This window comes from Aphis gossypii, chromosome 3, assembly GCF_020184175.1.
Source record: "Aphis gossypii isolate Hap1 chromosome 3, ASM2018417v2, whole genome shotgun sequence".
NCBI lineage: Eukaryota > Metazoa > Arthropoda > Insecta > Hemiptera > Aphididae > Aphis > Aphis gossypii.
In genome coordinates, this window is record NC_065532.1 from 32003978 (window position 1) to 32024089 (window position 20112).

Below are 20112 nucleotides of genomic sequence, written 5' to 3' on the forward strand. Positions count from 1 at the left end.
TATTTTTCAAATTTTGTTGTTCGTTTTTATAACTAATTTGTATTATTAGGTATTGGTCATGTTAATTTTTTTTGCTCTTTTTAAAATTAAATATAGGTTCTTCTTTTTTACATTTTTTAAAACGATAGTGTTCTTTCTTAGTTGCTTATTATGCTTTAAAATCCGAGCTCTACTATTAACTAATGATCAATATAATATTATTATGCCGTGTATGTGATGTATGAATTAACTTTAAGACGTCTGTCTTCCTTAATCAATTGTTTTAGTTCAATATTATAAACATTTTAAAATTACTAACGTAATGATTTTTTTTTTTGTTTAGGTATTAAAAAACTCTAATAACACACATGGTTTAATGATTTATTTAGTACAATATGAAATTAAATAGCAAATAGACAAATAAACAAAATATTACCATATCGAATCAACCGACTTGAAGTGTTAACAATGGTCAATGAGTCATAAGCTGTATAGAACACATATTAACGATATATTATATCAATGACAGAATAATACCGTGTGAGTAATATATTAACAATTAAATATCGAATTAGTATGTTTATCACAACTTTGACAAATAATATTAGTATTATTTACTACTCAAGTAATATGTATAATACATCGTAAAGGTACTAGGATTTTGTAAACTAAACTTTAAATCATAATTATGTTTTTAAATTTTCTCTTGACGAACACTTTTATATAATGCCGGATATGCGACGTCAGTTGCTGTATAAAATGTTAAACCGCGCATTGATTTAAGTAGGTATATCCATATACTTATATGACGCATACGATGATCTTCACGTATTCATATTTTATGATCGTTTCCGGCGTTTCCGCTGTGTCCGTTCTTCCTGTTTGCTTCTTTTGTCCTACTCGTTCCTCTCCAGACATGTGCGCCGACTAAAGCAACCAATAATACGCCATAATGCCTCTTCGTCCGCTATACGTAATATAAGGTTGTATTCACACATATTATATTATCATATTATTATTTTTATACATCAAATGGCGTAAATAATTATGGTGTGAAGCAAACGAATTTAGTTTTATTATCCAATATTGGGCAAAGTGAAAATCGGTATTTGATGCGGTCTAGTGATCAAGACATGCAGCAATACAAACATAGAATATTAAAAAAAAAAAAGTGGAAAAGGAAGAAAAAACTATGTATAGAAAAACTATATGATCATATTTTATACTGATCAATACCTATGTACCTACCTCTATAATATAATATATCATATATTAATATGTAACTTTCCAAAAAATTATGTTCTTATTACAAAAAAACAATTAACATCTTAGTTTTTAAATAAATTAGGTACTACAACTCTGTGCACACATATATACATATATCTACGAGATTATGAAAACATAGAAAAAATATACCAGTGTTGGAGCCCTAAAGGTATATAATAATTATTATGATGTAGTTATTTTTGTTAAATTTATTTTTCAAGTATATTATTAAAAAAAGTCATAATATATGACAATACTGCTTAATCATATACATAAAACCGAAAATTGTGTGAACAATGTTTTCAAATATAAAGTGTAAACATAATTCATTATATTTACTAAAAAAATAGTATTTTATATCCTGTATTACGTATCATTTTGTGTTAAAAAAATCATTAATTTTTAAACAAAAAAAACTAAGTTTTTGAATAGTTTTTATTTATTTATGTTATGCAGTGTATTTTTTCTAAAAAACATTAACATATTATTCATCATCAGTATGGGTTTAAAAAAACAGAGAGATGGCCTATAATACTACTGTAAAAATTGTACTTGGAATAATATATTTTAAACATGTAAAGGTTTTCCAATATCTTTGAACAACGTCGCATATTATAATTTATAACATTGAAATGATGTGATTTATTTCGATCCAGAAATTAAAATTATTAAAATTATTGTACCATACACGTGCTAAAACGAACAACAATTTTGTAATTTCACTCATGAATTTGGAGACGAAAAAGCTATATTAATAAAATTTTAGATGTAAGTTTAATGATAATATTATTATGCGATCATTTACCTAAGTGACTTGACGGATTAACATTGAAAAATATTCGTTAGGTAACGTTCACTTTATTATTATTATATTATAGTGTTATCCGTCGACCACGCGCGTCTTTATTGTAATAATTATATTATTTTTTTATTTTATTTTAATACGGACAGCATCCCAAGGTACAAAATATCAAATTCAGCATAATAAAAGTACAATACAAAATATGCAGTAGATATTATAACAAATGAAACAGAAAAAGTATAATAAGACAAAAGAAAAGAAATTACAAATATATATTAAAATTATAAATATTCTAGTTTTGACGTAATACTATTTAACTAATATTAATCAAATTCAAGTATTGTAAATATTCTATAAAAACGCGAATCGTCAATTTTTTTCGACTGCTAAAATTTCTTGTTCTCAAACAGAAACTCACACACTGCACATACGCCTGTAACGGTACCAACATATATTACGTATATTCTACATATTATAGTGGTTATACATAGGTAATATATATATATATATATATACATATTATATATTATAATATCGTATATGCACTCTCACACACACTCACGTGTATGTGTGTGTGTGTACCTGTATTGGCTGTATTACAGTGTATAATATATTACCTAAACAGGTACAACGCATTCGCGTTTCAGACGCAAACGCATGGCGTACGCGATTTAGACACACTTAGGATTTCTGTGCAGCCGGTCGTCCGTCGTACTTAAACACGCGAATTAATCGCACAACATAACATAATATAGAATAGTATAGAATATTAGTATTGTTTATTAATTATTACTATGTCGTGTTTCGTTATAAGACAAAAATATATATCGTAATTTACGATATAAATGTGTTGTACTTTACCAGTGTCGTTGCGTTTGCGTACACCGCACGTGCACAATTTTTTTACCACGCGTGTGCCTACATTATAATAATATTGTTTTAGTAGTCGCGAAGTCTATTACAAGTAAAGCATAACGTATCGACGAGTCGATGTAAAACAACGATTTCGAGCGTACCGATGACATCAAAATTCTACTATCAATTATTATTATTATTATTATGACGTGATTTCGGTCAACGGTCAAAAATATCTATCGTACTACTACAGCGCCGCACGTTAGGTAACTATATTATAATAATATATTATTCGTAATATTTCTGTTTCGCTGTTGCGGTCGGCACAACGCTACGTAGACGCGTCGTCAGTGTTTGCGCAGGAGGACGTCCACAGTTTTCACCGGCGATTAATTTCCATTGTGACTGCTTAAACGTTTTACGATAACGGGTGAGTTGTTATTATGCATGATTTTCTCTTCACAAAACTATTTTATTATTATATTATTTCAAAATGTAATTGACGTCCAAACACGAGCTGTCCGCTGAGAGCTGGTCCGCGATGATTATTATTGTAACGTTTAGTTTTATTGTTTATCCGCATGAACTGCGATGTTTATTCGTGTGATTGCTATAACGAAACGTTTTCACGAAACCTATAACGATAACCTTTGATGCATTTTTAATCGTCACGTTTTAAACATTTTTTTTTGACTTTCCATTAAATATAATATATATATAATATGTATGAGATTGTGTTTCATTGTTTCCTCAAAATAATATTAATATATTATTGACCACCTACATAGTGTAATACGTAGTTATACTAGGAATAAAGGTACATTATATTATAATACATAATAAAAGTACCTATAACCTATATTATGATTTATGATAAATTAAAAGTGTAGATTTCATAATCTAGTACACTATGATCATAAATTAATTATTACTTGGGTGGTGTGTTTCTATTGACACCATTCGCACATGAAATATCATCATATGTCTTAGTTACCATAGATACATAATATAGCGTTGGTAAATTAATGTTATATTACTAACGTTTTTTAAACACATAATAATATAACATCCAAGAACCGTTTTGGTAAATGAACTGGTTAATTGTATATGATTTATAATAAATTATTTATTTATTTTTTTTAATTATTTTGAAAATAAAATATATTTTAAACTACAATATCACCACCTAAAAATATAGTTTAATTAATGTATATTTATATAAACTTTTAGAAAAGTAACTTTTCGATTGTATACAGCTGGTAAATGGAAAGTGGTAATTAATGTTTGATTTCATAAGACCTTATAAATTTATAAATAATATTATTTTTATATTTTAACTATAATTATTAATTTAGATGGTTTGCATGTACACTGCAGTGTATCAGCTGATAACCTTTTATTTCATTAATGAACAAATATGTTTTGTTTCAAGAAGTCAAGAAGTGAAACAAATAAAGAAAAATAGTATAAACTTATAGAAAAAAAAAATTAAACCCATATAGACAGTTATCTTAGTTAATGTTTATGATTATTATTAAATTATAAGTAAAAAGGGAAATCATAAAAATTACTAGATTCTTTTATAAACATTCATCAAACGTATATTTATAATCTGATCAATCTATTAAAGGAATTTTATAATATGACAGGTAACCGTAATCAAAAGTAGAGTTAAAAAAAAATCCATCATCAGTACTTTGATCGTCTCTCAGTATATAGATTTGATCCTAAAATTAAATTAATGTTTCCGGTCAGTTATGTTTTTTTTTAATGCTTATATTATATATATTTACAAAAAAATCAGGAAAAATGTTCTGGTATTTAGGTACTCAATATGAATTTGCGTTCAAATATGATCATTACGACATCAATTGGAAGAGGTAATTTTTTCTTTAAAATCAAACGTTTCCGCTAGATTTATAGATATATAATAAATATATATATAATATATGAACATAAAATATCTGCCTGTCATCGAGTCCAATTTCCATTTCATACATAACATGTACCTACCTACCTATAATGTTGACGATTTGGAGCATTCATGAGATACCAATATATTTTTAAGTATAGGTACCTATAATATCATTTGAACATAATATTATCTATTTGTGAACAGTTGTAGTTGAAGTTATTAGATCACGAGTATTTTGGTTTTAAAGAATATCAAAATTGATTCGTGAAATTAAAATCGTGACGTTATTGTGTAAAACATTCAGGATACAAAACGAAACTATCTTAAAGAAAGAAAGAAACCAGGTAAGCCGTATAGGTATACATATAGTTTTCAACTACTCACACGAACTACGTATAGTTTCGCGCATTATTTTGCATTAAATATTACAAAATATTTCCGTTTAACGTTTTTATGTCATTTATACGAGTTGCGCAATAATAGAATTACGTGTGTTGAATTATATTCTTTTTATGTGATAAAATATAATATATTAATATAATAATTGTATATATTTCAGTATTCGTGTCAATACATTTTTCCGAGATTATAAAAAATTAATTATATTTAATTATGAATAATTTAATTGCTTATTAGTTACATACAATAGTATACGACATTTTTTACTTACCCTAAGTTAACACATTCAATTTATAGAGTGTGTGGACTTATATAATATTGAAAAGAAAATACTATACCTATATCTTATTTATAAGTATTAAATTATTAAGGCTAAAAAAAAAGTCTTTCACGTAAAAACTAAAAATCGTTTGACAAGCGATTATAGTTTAATAAATATTTCTTTTTTAGTTTATAGATGATACTAAATTATTTTGTTTTAAAAATAACTAACAATTATATGATGACAAGTATAATCTATTATAGTCGTAAGTATAATATGCGATTTACAAAAATTTGTTACTATAAGAAAATATGTGCTATGTTGAGTGACAGGAATTTAACAAGCTTAAAAAATATATAATTTAAATAATATTACAAAATTTTTTATACATATATATTTATATATGTGATTTATTATATTATATCTGATAAATGTTTTGTTGAGAGGTTTTTTAACACTTGTTTTCATATTTTTTGTGTAGTCAGATTCTATAGTAAAATATAGGTTTATATTTTAATAATAACATACAAAATTGTGAAAACATAACGTAACGCCCGATCAAAAAATTCCTATTAATCTCATATTTTTGACACGAACATAAATACTTATTGTAAGTTACATAGTATACAATATTCATTATTTAAAGATATAAACAAAATTCAGAATACCTATATTATATAGACATTTAAATTTATAAAGTATAATTATTTTATAATTATATATATAAATTGGAAGTTGGACTATATAATATAATGTTCAGTTATTGTAGCATATAATTTTCCAAATAATTTAAAAATAAAAAAAATTCGTGGAATGAGATCAAGTTTAAAATATCCTCTAAAAAGTACGTTTGTTTGATTTAAAGCGTTTTGTTTTATTGACATTATACTTATTTTTATTCAGCCCCCGAATTCTTGCTTTTTAATTTATGCATATGGTTAGATATATACATTCAATATGATCTGACAAGATGCATAATATGATAGATACTGTATATTATTATATAACCATAATTATGTTTATTTACCACACTAAAAATTACTAGAAGTATATTTTTATTTACATTTTAATTTATAATAAAACATAACATATATAATGCCATACTCATCGGTAGTATTTTTATAAATAAATATTCCATTCAGTTGAACAGTTCAGTTCCACAAAGCGCATAATACATGATGTTCAATGTGGTATAATCTTTCTAATATCAAAATAAATAAATAATAAATCAGTATACTGTTAAGTGTAAAGGTTTGAAAAATAATAAGTTCGTCCTAGAAATTACTACACTTGTACCTATACCAGGTTTTCATTATTATTACTGTCGGGTGCAGTTAAATAACTAACGCTAAATTATAATATTGAACTCCATTTTACGTTGAGCACTTTAAAACTGTCCTTGACCAGATAAATTTGAATAATATTATGATTTCGATAACTATCATAACATTGACTTTGAAAAATATAAACAATTACAAATTTTCTGTCGATTAAAATTGTATTTTGTTATTTGATATACCTCAGTGGGTCACAGCTCCTGCAGTAATATTATTATTTTGCGGTACGGATTCAGGGCCACCAATCGATTATCAAGTGCGTGAAAATAATTGCGATTATTTTAAAAATTAAATGATTATGCAAAGTATATTAAATACTTGTCCCTGTATTTTTATATTTAACCACATCTAAAGTTAAAAAATATATTATGTCGGCATTTTTTTTTTTTTTTATTTAGTATTTATTCACATTATGAATGGTAAAATTAAACAAGATTTTTTTTCTTTTCGTATACTATTGAATATAAAAATAAAATCAACTATTATTTCGTGGCCGGCGAGTGCGGTGACTAAGCCTAGCAGAAATAAGTACCGCGGACACGGGTGGATTATGTTGACGTCCGCTGCAGTAAATAACGATTGCAATAAATAATTTATGTCTTGAAATAATTCTAGCCGAAGATAATTACCATTATTATTATATTGAAATAATTATTAAATACAAATTTTTGTTTTGCATGTAAATTGATTAAGAGTGAAATATTTGTAATATATTTATTTATGAAACATTAAACATATTTTATATAGATTTTTTATACAGAATTGTAAATATGGTTTAGAAGAAGAATATAGACTACGGAATATAAAATATAAGACGTAATTACCACACGAATATTAAAAAATTATTTCGACAAAATCTATATACTCGTAGAACATCAAAACTTCCAAATTCTATTACGTATAATTGAACAGATAATAGGTAAATCTAAAATCAATCATTTTTTTATCACCACTGTATAATGTTTATAATATTTTTTTATGATTCAAAATAGGTAGTTAATTATAATATCAGTACAGCGCGTACAAAGGTCAACATTTAATTAACCCTGACTGATGTGGTTTCTCATCACTATACATTGAGGTATATTAATAATTTAAATTTACACAAAATAATATACCAATATATGGCAGTATATAATATTATTATTGTTCCTCAATCGCTTCACTCACTTAGCGCCCTTGTTCTACTCTGCAATTCGAAAATATCCCTTGACCTATTGTGAAAAAACCACGTAATGTAAGTAGGTATATAGGTTGGACTAAATGATCAACAAGTGTCACACCATAGATTCGGTTGTGTCTCGAAATCAAACAGGCTAACAAGTAACAACAATACTAAAATTTAAAACAGGAGTAGATGTATTAAATTTTAATACATTGAAATAATGACACACGAAAAATTATTTCAAGCAGGTATGGTTATCCACGAACTAATTTTTGTCATAGGTAATCGAATAAATTATACAATAATTATTAATATATTTTGTCATAATAAACATATTATTGTTATTGACTTTTTAGTTAATACTGTGAAATGAGAAAGATGTGATTAGGTTTGTGAAGTAAAGAGCTTAAAGTTAATCCAAATATTTTTGGAATCTCATTATCTTTAAAAAATTATAATTTGTAATATAGGGTAATGGAAAAAGTTTCAAATTTAACAGTTGATATTTTTTAATTAAAGCAAAAACACTAAAATCGTTTGCAAATTATCGTATAATCGGTATATATATCGTTCAAATTATTATACATTTCTCATTTTTAGCAAAATTTTATCCTCCAGCAAAATATATATATATATAAATAAATATATAGCGATATATTATATTGAATAATTTCAATTACAAATATCTATATAAATTGTACATTCATAACAAAATAAAAAAATCCTATTTTCAAAATTGTACTCAGACCTCCATAAATGTCAATTATTAGATATATTTTTCTAACAAATAAGATTGAAATTGACAATTAAGTCACTTTCTATACTATAAAAAGTGTCATCAAATACAAAAAAAAATAAAATAAAAAAACATTATCATTATAAAATAAATACACTAATTGATTCGTTTAAATCATAACCATGATTTTATTATTTCAATTTGAGATTTGTGTTTAGTTTTTTAAGTTCGAAATGTTAGAGCTTTTAGAGACGATAAATAACTATGTTACAATAATGTATAAAATTACACCTCAAAATATTATTTTCAATGATAATTTATACATTTCTTTTGACAGAGGTATATTATGGTTATAATGAGAAGAAATATTGATAAAATCATTTCACTATTTTACTTTCCCATTTTCAATTCAACCATAAAATAGCAAATTACTCATAGAGTACCCATAGGTACAGTACGTTAAGAATTTACATAACAACATTATATTCAAAAACATATAACTGCCTATGTATTACATAAATGTAAATAATATTATATTGATACCAGTTAAAATATTACCTGTAGGTATAATTTTAAAGGTATCTACTATATTTTATTTGATTCAATAGGGCATTCGAAGTTAAAAATTGTTTAGAAATCTTTTATTATGTACAATTTTAAGTACTCGAATGAGATAATATCAAACCCAATGGTATCTATAATTTTAAATTATTTTATTAATTAGTTCTCACACTATCAAACGTGGATTTGAGGTATTGAGTTTTAACTGAATTCTTTTTTCCTAAATTTATGATCTAAACTAGTCAACAATATTACAATAATCTAATAACTTTTCGTTTTCGTAGATCATCATCGTATATGATATCGTGTGTGGACGCAGTTAATAAGTAAACAGACGAAGAGGACACGTGCCGCGAAACGAAATAATTCCATCGTCTCAAGAACGAACGCGTTAGATGTGTTGTGGGTGTCCACGCACACCACCAACATTGTCGTCTGCAGCGTGCCACAGCGACGATGACCGTTTACTCAACTGTACCGGTAACGACAGTGACAGCGGTACCGGAAACGCGGTAACAGAAACGTCTGCCGGCATTTTGCACTCGTGCGAAGAATTGATACCGTGCGCGCGCGCGCGAGCACTGGCAAAGGTGGTCGAGTTGGGCGATGATACGCGTCCGGCGGCGTGTGCCGAAAGCCCGTGGCCAATGATCGCCGTCGTGACCCGTGACGACCACGGTAGTCGTAGAAGTGATATTATGACCACAACCGCAGCGACAGTAGCGACGGCGGCGGCGGGAGCGGCGGCTTGGCAGGTCACCACTCGGTCCTCTGGTTCGCCCGCGGCAGTCTGCAAGATGCGCTCGTCCGCCACGGTGACGACAACCGTCACCACCGTCGCCGTCAGGCTGACGGCCGTACTGTTGCTGTTGATGGCGTCCGCTCGCCCAGCCACCGCCCTCGGACAGCTACAGGGACAGTACAACGGCCCGTATCCGGAAATATGCCCCAGGTAGGATTTTTTCTCTGATTTAAAGGAATTTCGGTAGTCGTTTTCTCCGACAATGACAATTAGTGATGTACGTACTATGTATTTTTCGGATGTCGTAGCTCCAAGAGCTATCTGTATGAAATAATGCTGAACCGCGCGAAAATCGTTAAAAAAAAGAAACTAGTTGAGGTGCCAAAAATGAGCATTAAAAATTAATAATAAAAATTTATGTAGGTATTTAAAATATTGTATATATACTTAGTATATACGTTGAATGTGAAGTTGATGACTTACCAGACATGTGTAGGGTAATATAGATTTTTGTGTTGATAGAAAAAAATTTAATATAATACCTGCGGAATTTATTTGTTTTACACATACTTATACGTATTTCATCGAATTATAAAGCAAAACAATAATGAATAATATTTGTTTGAAATATTGAAAAATGTATTATACCTACATAGTATAAATATTTATTTTCCTAATTTTTTTTTTTTTTTTGAGCTATTATCGTATTAGATTCACACAAATCGCTTCGTCTAAGAGTTACAATAAGTTGTATAAAACAGACTCGTCAAGATTTTAGGTAGCATAAAAATATATATTGATGTTCGGGGTACCCAACAGATCATTAATTAATATTTAAAATTGTTTATATTCAATTATATATAAATTATGTGGTTAATGGTTATATATACTAGTAAACTCGTATACCTAAGTCCTAATTTCCAAAGAAATCGCCACTGTAATATGTCTATATCATTATTTCTTATATAATAATATAATGTTTCTAAAGGTAAAAGTCATTTATTTCGCTAACAAGCCCCAGTATGCACGTGACATTTTTCAAATATTTTATAGCAATCTGCTGCTACAATATTCTGAAATAAGTCAAATAACACTATTATGTGATGCACTGCAGCGTTCAACTTTAAAGTTTAATATTTTATCTTAGGATTACAGTTTATTGATGTATTTTTATAATGTATAGTATTTCAATGTTCAAAGTGTTGTATAATATTCTCAAAAAACATTGATACACTTCATTGGTGGTTTACATCTCATTGGTAAAACAATATTTTAGGTTTTAATTATTTTATTTCTAATTTTAATAACTAATCGTTTTTATTATTTCACCTATTTATTTTAATTTTTTTTATAGAATACATTAAATTACATTTATTAGAATTTAATCATATAAATTATAAAGTGCATAATAACTAAAAATTAATAATTATATTTTATTTTATTACTATTCAATGGTTTTTAATTAGTATCTAATAATTAGATCTACCATAAATATAGTTTTCTATATTATAAAAGTATTAAAAACCATGTACATAAACTTAATAGAATTTTAAATTTAGGTACTTACATAGCTATGTACATTATACATATGACGTATTTTGTATTAAATTAATATGTGCTCATTTATTTTAGTTAGATATTGAATAACATTATATTATTCATTATTCAATAAAATTGTAAATTGTATAATATCATAATATTATTTTGTTACATTCAATTAAATATTAATGTGATATATTTTATAATTCTTTTATTATTTAGATTTTAAATAAACTAATATTTACTGTTCTGCCTATTTTAATTAATTTTAGAATGATTAAGTAGTCATAACCTATATTATACTAATATTATGATTTTAGATTTATGAATCAATATATAGAGTGTAGACCCTTATATACTTAATAAGCATTAAAATATGTTAAAAATGTATTTCACAGTTCATTACATATTTTACCTAGTGTTTGAATATATAATATTTAAAATTCACCAGAGTCTATTAAATTATGTACTAACTTAACTGTTATACGAATTATGGCTATAAATTATAACATAGTCGCTAAATTATTCTTTCTTAATTATCTTCTAATAATTGAGTATACATCCGTTATATAATTATAACTAATAATGATATTTTAATGTTCAAATTTATGAGAGTTAGAAAAATTTTTTCTCTTCATTATTTTTATATTATTGATTAATGTATATTATATGCCGTTATATTAATCAATGAGCTATACATAATCTATTAAATGGAAAATCTAATTTTATATAATTTGTAGTTTCAGTTTAAATTTTTATGTTTACCTTCCAAACGTAAATATTACATCTAGTAAACATGATTAAAGTTTTCTTTGAACATCTCTAAGCTATTAATTATTTTCACGATCTTCTATAATTTCATTTATTGTTGAAATTACAACTTATGTGTTTCTTTTAAAATGTATTTGCTGTTTTACTAATATGTATATTATATCGAATAATTAATAATCAAATAAAAATAGTTCAAACAAAATTATTACATTATATTAATTTTATAAAAAAAAAAACAACAAATATAAATAGATTATTCTTACAAATATGTATGAATATCAGTGACTTAAAAATATTTAATAAGTTCCTAGTTTATGATTTGCAAATTTGAAAATCTAAAAATTAATTAGGTTAATTTTTCGCGCGTTTTAAGTACCTAGTATAATATACTTATTGGAAAAATAAATTATCTTTAAAACTAATTAAATACATTTTAATTAAAAGTTGTAAATCCACCTATTTATTATATCAACTTGTTGTTATATTTTAATTATTATCATTGATAAACATTTCATATAAATGTGTTTTTAAACCATCTATTTAACATTATCTTATTTAATAAGTAGATTGTGATATAGAACATTAACAATTCAACCAAGAAAATCCATGTTTTTATAACCAATACAACTTTGTTCAGCACTTTGTAGTACGTAAATTGACTAATTATTTATAATAGTCACAAATATGACATACATAATTTAATTATATATGAGAATATAAGTGCTAGCGTGTTTCAAACATTTTTATTTTTAATAATAGAATTTAAATAGTGAGATTAAAAGTCACAAAAAATTACAAAGATTATATTTTAAATTTTCATATCATACATCATATTAGTTCAACTACCATTATACAAGTAAATCATAATTTGTGACATAAATTGCAGTAGTATTGCTAATTATGAAATATTTTTCTATTAGATTAGTGATTGCTGACATATATTTAATCCTACTATACTGCAGGTCTGTTTTATACAAAATAAATCTTTAACCTAGATTCTTATTTCCTGGTATAATCCAACCATAACAATTATTACAATATTTAAAGGAAAGTACACATTAAAATAACTAAAATAATTCAAAGTTTATAAAAATTAAATCTATTTTAAAATCCTATCTTTGTAGTTATAATTTGAAAACAATCAACTTAACGTAAAATCATAAAAGAAAATTTCAAATAATCAAAGTATACCTACTACAATTATTTTTAAATTGTATCTAGTTGTATTTATAACGTATATTAACTTATCTACTGAACGCTGCATTTTATAAATAATTAATACCAATATAATTTTTAGTTTTTAAACAGAATTTATAATTTTTTAATTTAACACGATGACTAATTAATGATACGTTGAGCCACAAAATACAATAAAATAAAATGTGTAAAAAATAAAAATGCGTAAACAATAATTAGAATTAAAAACATTTTTTCCAAAATAATATACTTTATAAGTTGTTGTTTTTTTTTTTTTTTTTGTTATAACTACTGTTACATTTTTATTTTAAAAATAAATTGCGTATTAATTATCATATTTTTTTGTAAATATTTTTACTTAATTTCACATGAAATAAGAATATATGCTTCGCAATGCGTTAATATATGATGAGGTAATGGGGTGAAACTAGTCCACTATCTACTCAACCAACGATTTATTAAAATTGTGCATAAGAATGTATGTAATACTTATAAATTATGATATAATAACTGCTTTAAATTATTTACAAACTACAACTTTATTAAACATAGTGGCTGCCAGAAATAATTTGTCATCATTTTTAATCATATGTATTTGTATGTATTATTCATTATAGTGATATATATTGTCACGGCGAACTTCTTGATGATATACAAATGCAACAGCTGTATGCAGACTCCAAAACTTTCGTAGATAAAAAATTACGTCGGAGCGAAGCTGAAATCATAAAATCGTATAGAGAATTAAAATTACGAAATAATGGTCGAGTACCTACTCGTGCTGTACTTACCAAGTTTGTTGAAGAAAACTTTAGTGATGACCCGTTAGTCGAATGGGTGCCACCTGACTTTGTTGAAATTCCCACTGTCAGTACTTATGTACAGGATCAAAATTACAAGTAATAATTATTAAGATATAAAAATAAATCAGAATTGTATAATTGTATTATTAAATTGTGAACGAAATTTTGCACCAAGCTGGGAAAATATTATATTTTAATGGATCTCTAATTTGTAGTTATTATTTTTTTAAGGAATTGGATCTTACAACTAAATCAAATTTGGAAAAGATTGGCACGGAAGGTAGATGAGGACGTTAAAGTGAACCCCGATCGACATTCATCTATTTATTTGCCAAACGGATTCTTCATAGCTGGTGGCAGATTCACCGAACTTTATTATTGGGATTCGTATTGGATCATAAGAGGTGAGAAAACAAATATAAACCAATACAAATCAAAATATTACTATTATCATTGATTTTAAACTATAATTATAATTAATAATGGTGCAAATAATATTTTATATTTTCGTAGGAGCAATACTGTGTGACATGAAAGACACTGCCAGAGGAATTATACAAAACTTCCTTTACTTGGTTCATCGCTTTGGTTATGTACCGAATGGAAGTAGAATTTACTATTTAATGAGATCTCAACCACCGCTCCTCATCCAAATGGCTGCATCATATTATACGTATACAGATGACTTAGATTTTATCAAGAAAAACATACAAGTAAAATACCTATAGATATTCGATTTTAGTATTTTATTTTTTTTATACAGTTTTTAGTGAATACCAATTAGTATGTTTGATTAAAAAATAGAAAAAATATCAGCTGAATTTGATATTTATTGTATACAACCAAATAAAATACTTATATTTTTAAAAGTTATTATTAAATGTTTGGTTATTTTTTTTTTTAATAGTATCTGGAAGCGGAATTCAATTTTTGGATGACAAACCGAACAATACAAGTTAAAAAGGCAGGTAATACCTACGTAATGGGACAGTACAACACACATACCCGAGGACCTCGACCTGAATCCTATTAGTAAGAGTAAAATTGATTTTAAAGTAAAAATATATAAATTTAATTTAATTATTTTTTTTTTATATAGTCAGGATAAAACCTTAGCTATGCCCTACTCCAGCTTAGACGATAAAAATGAGTTATATTCAAGATTAAAAGCTGCCGCAGAAACTGGTTGGGATTTTTCGTCTAAACATTACAACAATTTTGGTCAAAACACTGGTAATATTCTTTAGATATTATAAAAAATATATATACAATCTACATGACATAAATATATATAATTAAGATACAAACAAATAATATACGTGAATATAGCTGTATAGTATAGGTACCGGACATAAATTAAAACCAAGTAAATTAATATAACTATATAATATAGTTAAGACTTAACAACCTCACGTCCTCACGATTTGTGTTTTGAAAAAAGTTAATAATTGTTATTGTTTACTAAATTTAATAAATACAATTTTGTTTAATAGCATAATACTAATGAATTTATCAGTTTAACACTATTATTTATTACTATTAATGAAAAAATATACTATATAAATATATATAATATATATAAACTACTATAATATTATAGTTAAGTCACAATAATATTAATAAAGACAAATAATCGTTGTTAATCGTTTTTAGTTACGAACATCTTCAAACGTTTCACTATACCAATAGATATTTTTAACTGCCTACTTCAGAATTTATAAAGTTTATTCAATACCTACATAAAGTAACCTAATCAATAATCTTAATTATTTGATTGAATATAAATACATTTTTAACATGCATATCATATTTTCTCAATACGGCGTTAACATACGGTTTCATTTATACTAAAATAAGAGAAATGAATCTTTATTTAATTTGGTTTTAACTATTTAGTTAATTATTTGCATAAAAATAATAAACACCTAATATACTCATATAATGGGAAAATGACCATGTTATTTTTAAATTATGTTTTTTTTTATTTGTAATATAAATGTCTATTTTATTGCGATTATTACAAAAATAAATATTGAACAATATTATAAATTACTCGCACTGGCCAGAAGCCACTTTTACGAAAATAGGTACGTGTTACGTATACAATTTTTAAATAGGTATTTAAATTTTTTTTGTACTCTTTAAAAAATTTAAAGTAGTTAAAAATTATTATTATATTAATATATTTATTCTGCAATACATTTTATCATAAAAATAAATTTATGATTTTATTTGTTTTAATAAATAAAATATATTATAATGTTATATTATATTGTCATGTTATATTATTATTTTCAGGAGATTTGTCAAATACAGATCCTCAAAATTTTATTTACGTTGAGTTAAATGCAATATTACAAGCTAATGCTGTTGTTCTTGCTCAATTTTTTAAATTACTAGGTAATCAAGCTAAATTTAAATATTACGATGACATTGGTCAACGATTTCAGATTGGAATAAACGCGGTTAGTGATATAATACCTAATATATTTACGTAGTGTAAAATGTATTAAAAAACTTATTTATTTGATATTTACATTTAGTTACTGTGGAACGAAGAAGAAGGTATTTGGTTAGATTATGACTTAACCACTAAACTGAGTCGTAAGTATTTCTATACGTCCAATTTTGCACCATTGTGGACTGGTAGTTATGAAAGAAAACTTAGAACGTATTATGGTAAACGAGCATTGGACTATTTGATAGTTAATGGTGTTATCAATCAAGATGGAACTCCAAAACTAATCTGTATGTATAAAATCTTAATAGTAAATTAATAATTTGAATTTAAAAAAAAACCTACTCAGATTATTGAGTAAAACTATCAAATTTTAATCCAATAACAAATCATTATTATGTAGAAAAAGTGATTAACAGTTTTTTATATTATTTTTTTTTTCAATTGTTTTAAATCTCTGGACATGTTGATACATCAAATTTGAAAGTAACAACTAAATCAAAGTTTCTAATAGAAATCTTCCTCAAATAAATTGAATATAAAATCATTTTTATTTTTTCATAAGATGAAAATGAAACAAATAATAAAATAAAACACATATTATTGTAAAATCAATACATTAATAGCTTCATTTAAAATCTGAAGTTAATGTTACTATATTTTTTAAACATACATTTATTAATAACACACTATTATTTGTACCAAATTTACATATACATAAAAATAAATGTTTAGTATGGAAAACGGATTTATTTGCAATAAAAATCTATAAAATATGCAAATTCATATCATAAATATGCAACACTTTTTTTTCTTAATAAGCTATAAGATTAAGAACAAACATACGTATTAAACAATCTAAATATATGCATAAAAAATTTTTTTTTAAAAATTCAAAATAGGTAACATTATTTTTATGAAATAGTTTTTAAAAGTATTATACTATTTATATTAAATTATTAACATGTGATTAGTACCAGCATAAAGTACCTAATAAAAATCTATTTTAAGTTTTCAAATTAAAAATTTCTATGATTATCTCGAAGCATACTTTTGTACTTGGAAAAACTTCTTTCCACGTCACAAAATACAATTGGTGAATATTTAAAACTAGATAAATGTATATATATATATATATAAACTATCACTAGGTACACCTACTAAGAAATTAAAATCATGTATAAGCATCTATACTAAAATATTATTTTCATTTTTATACAATTTTCAATTTAAAAATAGTAGAATAGATTTTGAAATGATGGAATTATATAAACTAAAAATTTTGTAAGTCAAATATTTTTTAAGCATTTAAATATATCTTAATAATCATTTAAATTGAAAAATCTAATCTTAAGCACTACTGTATGAATTTTAAATTATTTATTAATTATTTTTAATATAGGTGTGCCAACATCGAATATAAACTCTACTCAACAATGGGACTATCCCAATTGCTGGCCTCCACTTCAAGCTATGGTAATCCAAGGTTTAGATCGCACTAACTACAAACCTGCCCAGACCGTTGCAATTAACTTGGCCAAGTCGTGGATAAACACTAATTACGTCGGATACATTACCAGTGGCACCATGTTTGAAAAGGTAAATAATATTTTCCGTCATTCAATCGACAGTGCGATGTGAACTTTAACGATTGGACATTTTTGTTACCTAAGTAAAAACGAGCATTGGTATTCGTTTAGTTCAGAAACGGTTTCTTAACAGTCGACACTGTTCATGATTATAAAGCATAAATTAAAACAAACTTCGACTGAATTATAAATTTAATTTGTGTTTACAGTATAGTGCACTTGAAGTGGGTACAACCGGCGGGGGTGGCGAATACACGCCTCAAACAGGTTTTGGATGGACTAACGGTATAGTGTTCGAACTTTTCCGGAGATGGGGACACCTATTTCGATCTACTTAAATACCATACTACCGAACCGACTATGTATTCATATTGTATTATATTATAAATCTAATATTTTTGTATTATTTTAACACTTATGTTTTAAATTAAATCGACAATGCAGTATATTATGGAGATATTTGTACAGCATATCCATTTGCATTATTGTATATAATTATAATATTGTATATTATACATATATTATGTATGACATTCGTTTAATAAATTATGATATTCTTATGGAATCTACCGGTTGTTGATAAGAAAATGACGTATTATGATAATAAGTATACTTATATACTACCTCTACCACAAGACAATAAATAATTATGAAGTATATACTTTATAGATTATTATCATTTAATTGAATAAATACAGAAATTAAAATAAATGTTTATTTGATACAAATGTTTAAAAAAAATAGTTTTATAGTAAATTCCAGTATATAGAGTGGTTAGGTACTGCATATTATAGATTGTTATTTGTCTTTGTGTGCTTACACCTGAAATCAGAACTAAATCGTGATTGTAAATCATAAAAGCATTCATTGAAATTGTGGTCATATAACTATTATATGTACTATATTTTTTAGATATGTATTTTTTCTTTTAAATATAATTGCAAATAATCAATTTTATATGACATATTTCTACTATAACTATTACATTACTACGATTTATAACTAATGGCAACCATTTAAAAAAAAAAAAAACTATTCAATTCTTGTGAGCTAAGACTAAATGTATGTGAAAGTTACTCTATTACTCATATGGGTTGAAAAAAATAAATAGGTAATAGGTATAAACATACCCTCCGAGTATTAAGGAATCTATAAATATAACTTATATTAACAACTGTTGTACAAGCCGTTAATTTTTGAGTATATAGAAAACAAACAGACATTTATTTATAATATAATATATATAAATAATTTATAGATTGTTTACTTTAAAAAAATATATAACTAAGACAGTACCGGAGAAATGGACCAATACAATGATGTACCCAAATTGCCTATCCAGAACGCCGTGAAAAAAACTCATTCAGTTTATTATTGCACGCCGTTAGATTGTCATCTGCTCTTCTACACTTGCATTAAAGCGCCATAGCGTAGGGGAATTTCAGGCGCTCTACATTCACCGTAGGAATCACGAGCGAACGACCCTAACCGGTAGTCCTCATCTTAGAAATTTAAGACATGTGACTTCATAGTGAGGTTTTACGAACGTTACAACCAAACCATGTGTTACCGTATCGTAGTTTATAATGTAAAGTTATGGAAATTTAGTTAATATATTTTAAACCATGAAACAAAAGTAACCAATAATTTAATAATAATTAGAAGTAATTTTTTAAAATAGCACATTACGTTTTATTTTTAAAAACAATATTGAAAAATTCAAAATTCAAAAGCAT

General features: G+C 25.7%; 1 protein-coding gene across 2 annotated transcripts; it reads left to right on the top strand.

The window, feature by feature from the left end:
• The first annotated feature begins 2825 nt into the window (after nt 1-2825).
• LOC114129251 (trehalase-like) lies at nt 2826-18941 on the top strand. Of its 2 annotated transcripts, none has more exons than XM_027993924.2 (11): nt 2826-3332; nt 9562-10229; nt 14144-14425; nt 14561-14733; nt 14843-15042; nt 15237-15361; nt 15429-15562; nt 16628-16794; nt 16873-17077; nt 18190-18386; nt 18586-18941. In XM_027993924.2, exons 2-11 carry the CDS (start codon nt 9673-9675, stop codon nt 18712-18714), a joined length of 2169 nt encoding a protein of 722 aa, XP_027849725.2. In that variant the 5' UTR covers nt 2826-3332; nt 9562-9672; the 3' UTR covers nt 18715-18941. The 2 variants fall into 2 exon arrangements, with proteins under 2 accessions (XP_027849725.2, XP_050060600.1); XM_050204643.1 differs by lacking the exon at nt 2826-3332 and adding an exon at nt 7879-7896.
• The last annotated feature ends 1171 nt before the right edge of the window (nt 18942-20112 follow it).

Bases quoted from the DNA above. Each gene is read 5' to 3' on its own strand.
- LOC114129251 (XM_027993924.2), top strand. From the start codon at position 9,673: ATGTGTTGTGGGTGTCCACGCACACCACCAACATTGTCGTCTGCAGCG. The intron at 14,426-14,560 runs GTAATAATTATT...TATTTTTTTAAG, and splicing joins GTACAGGATCAAAATTACAA to GAATTGGATCTTACAACTAA. The intron at 15,563-16,627 runs GTAATATTCTTT...TATTATTTTCAG, and splicing joins CAATTTTGGTCAAAACACTG to GAGATTTGTCAAATACAGAT.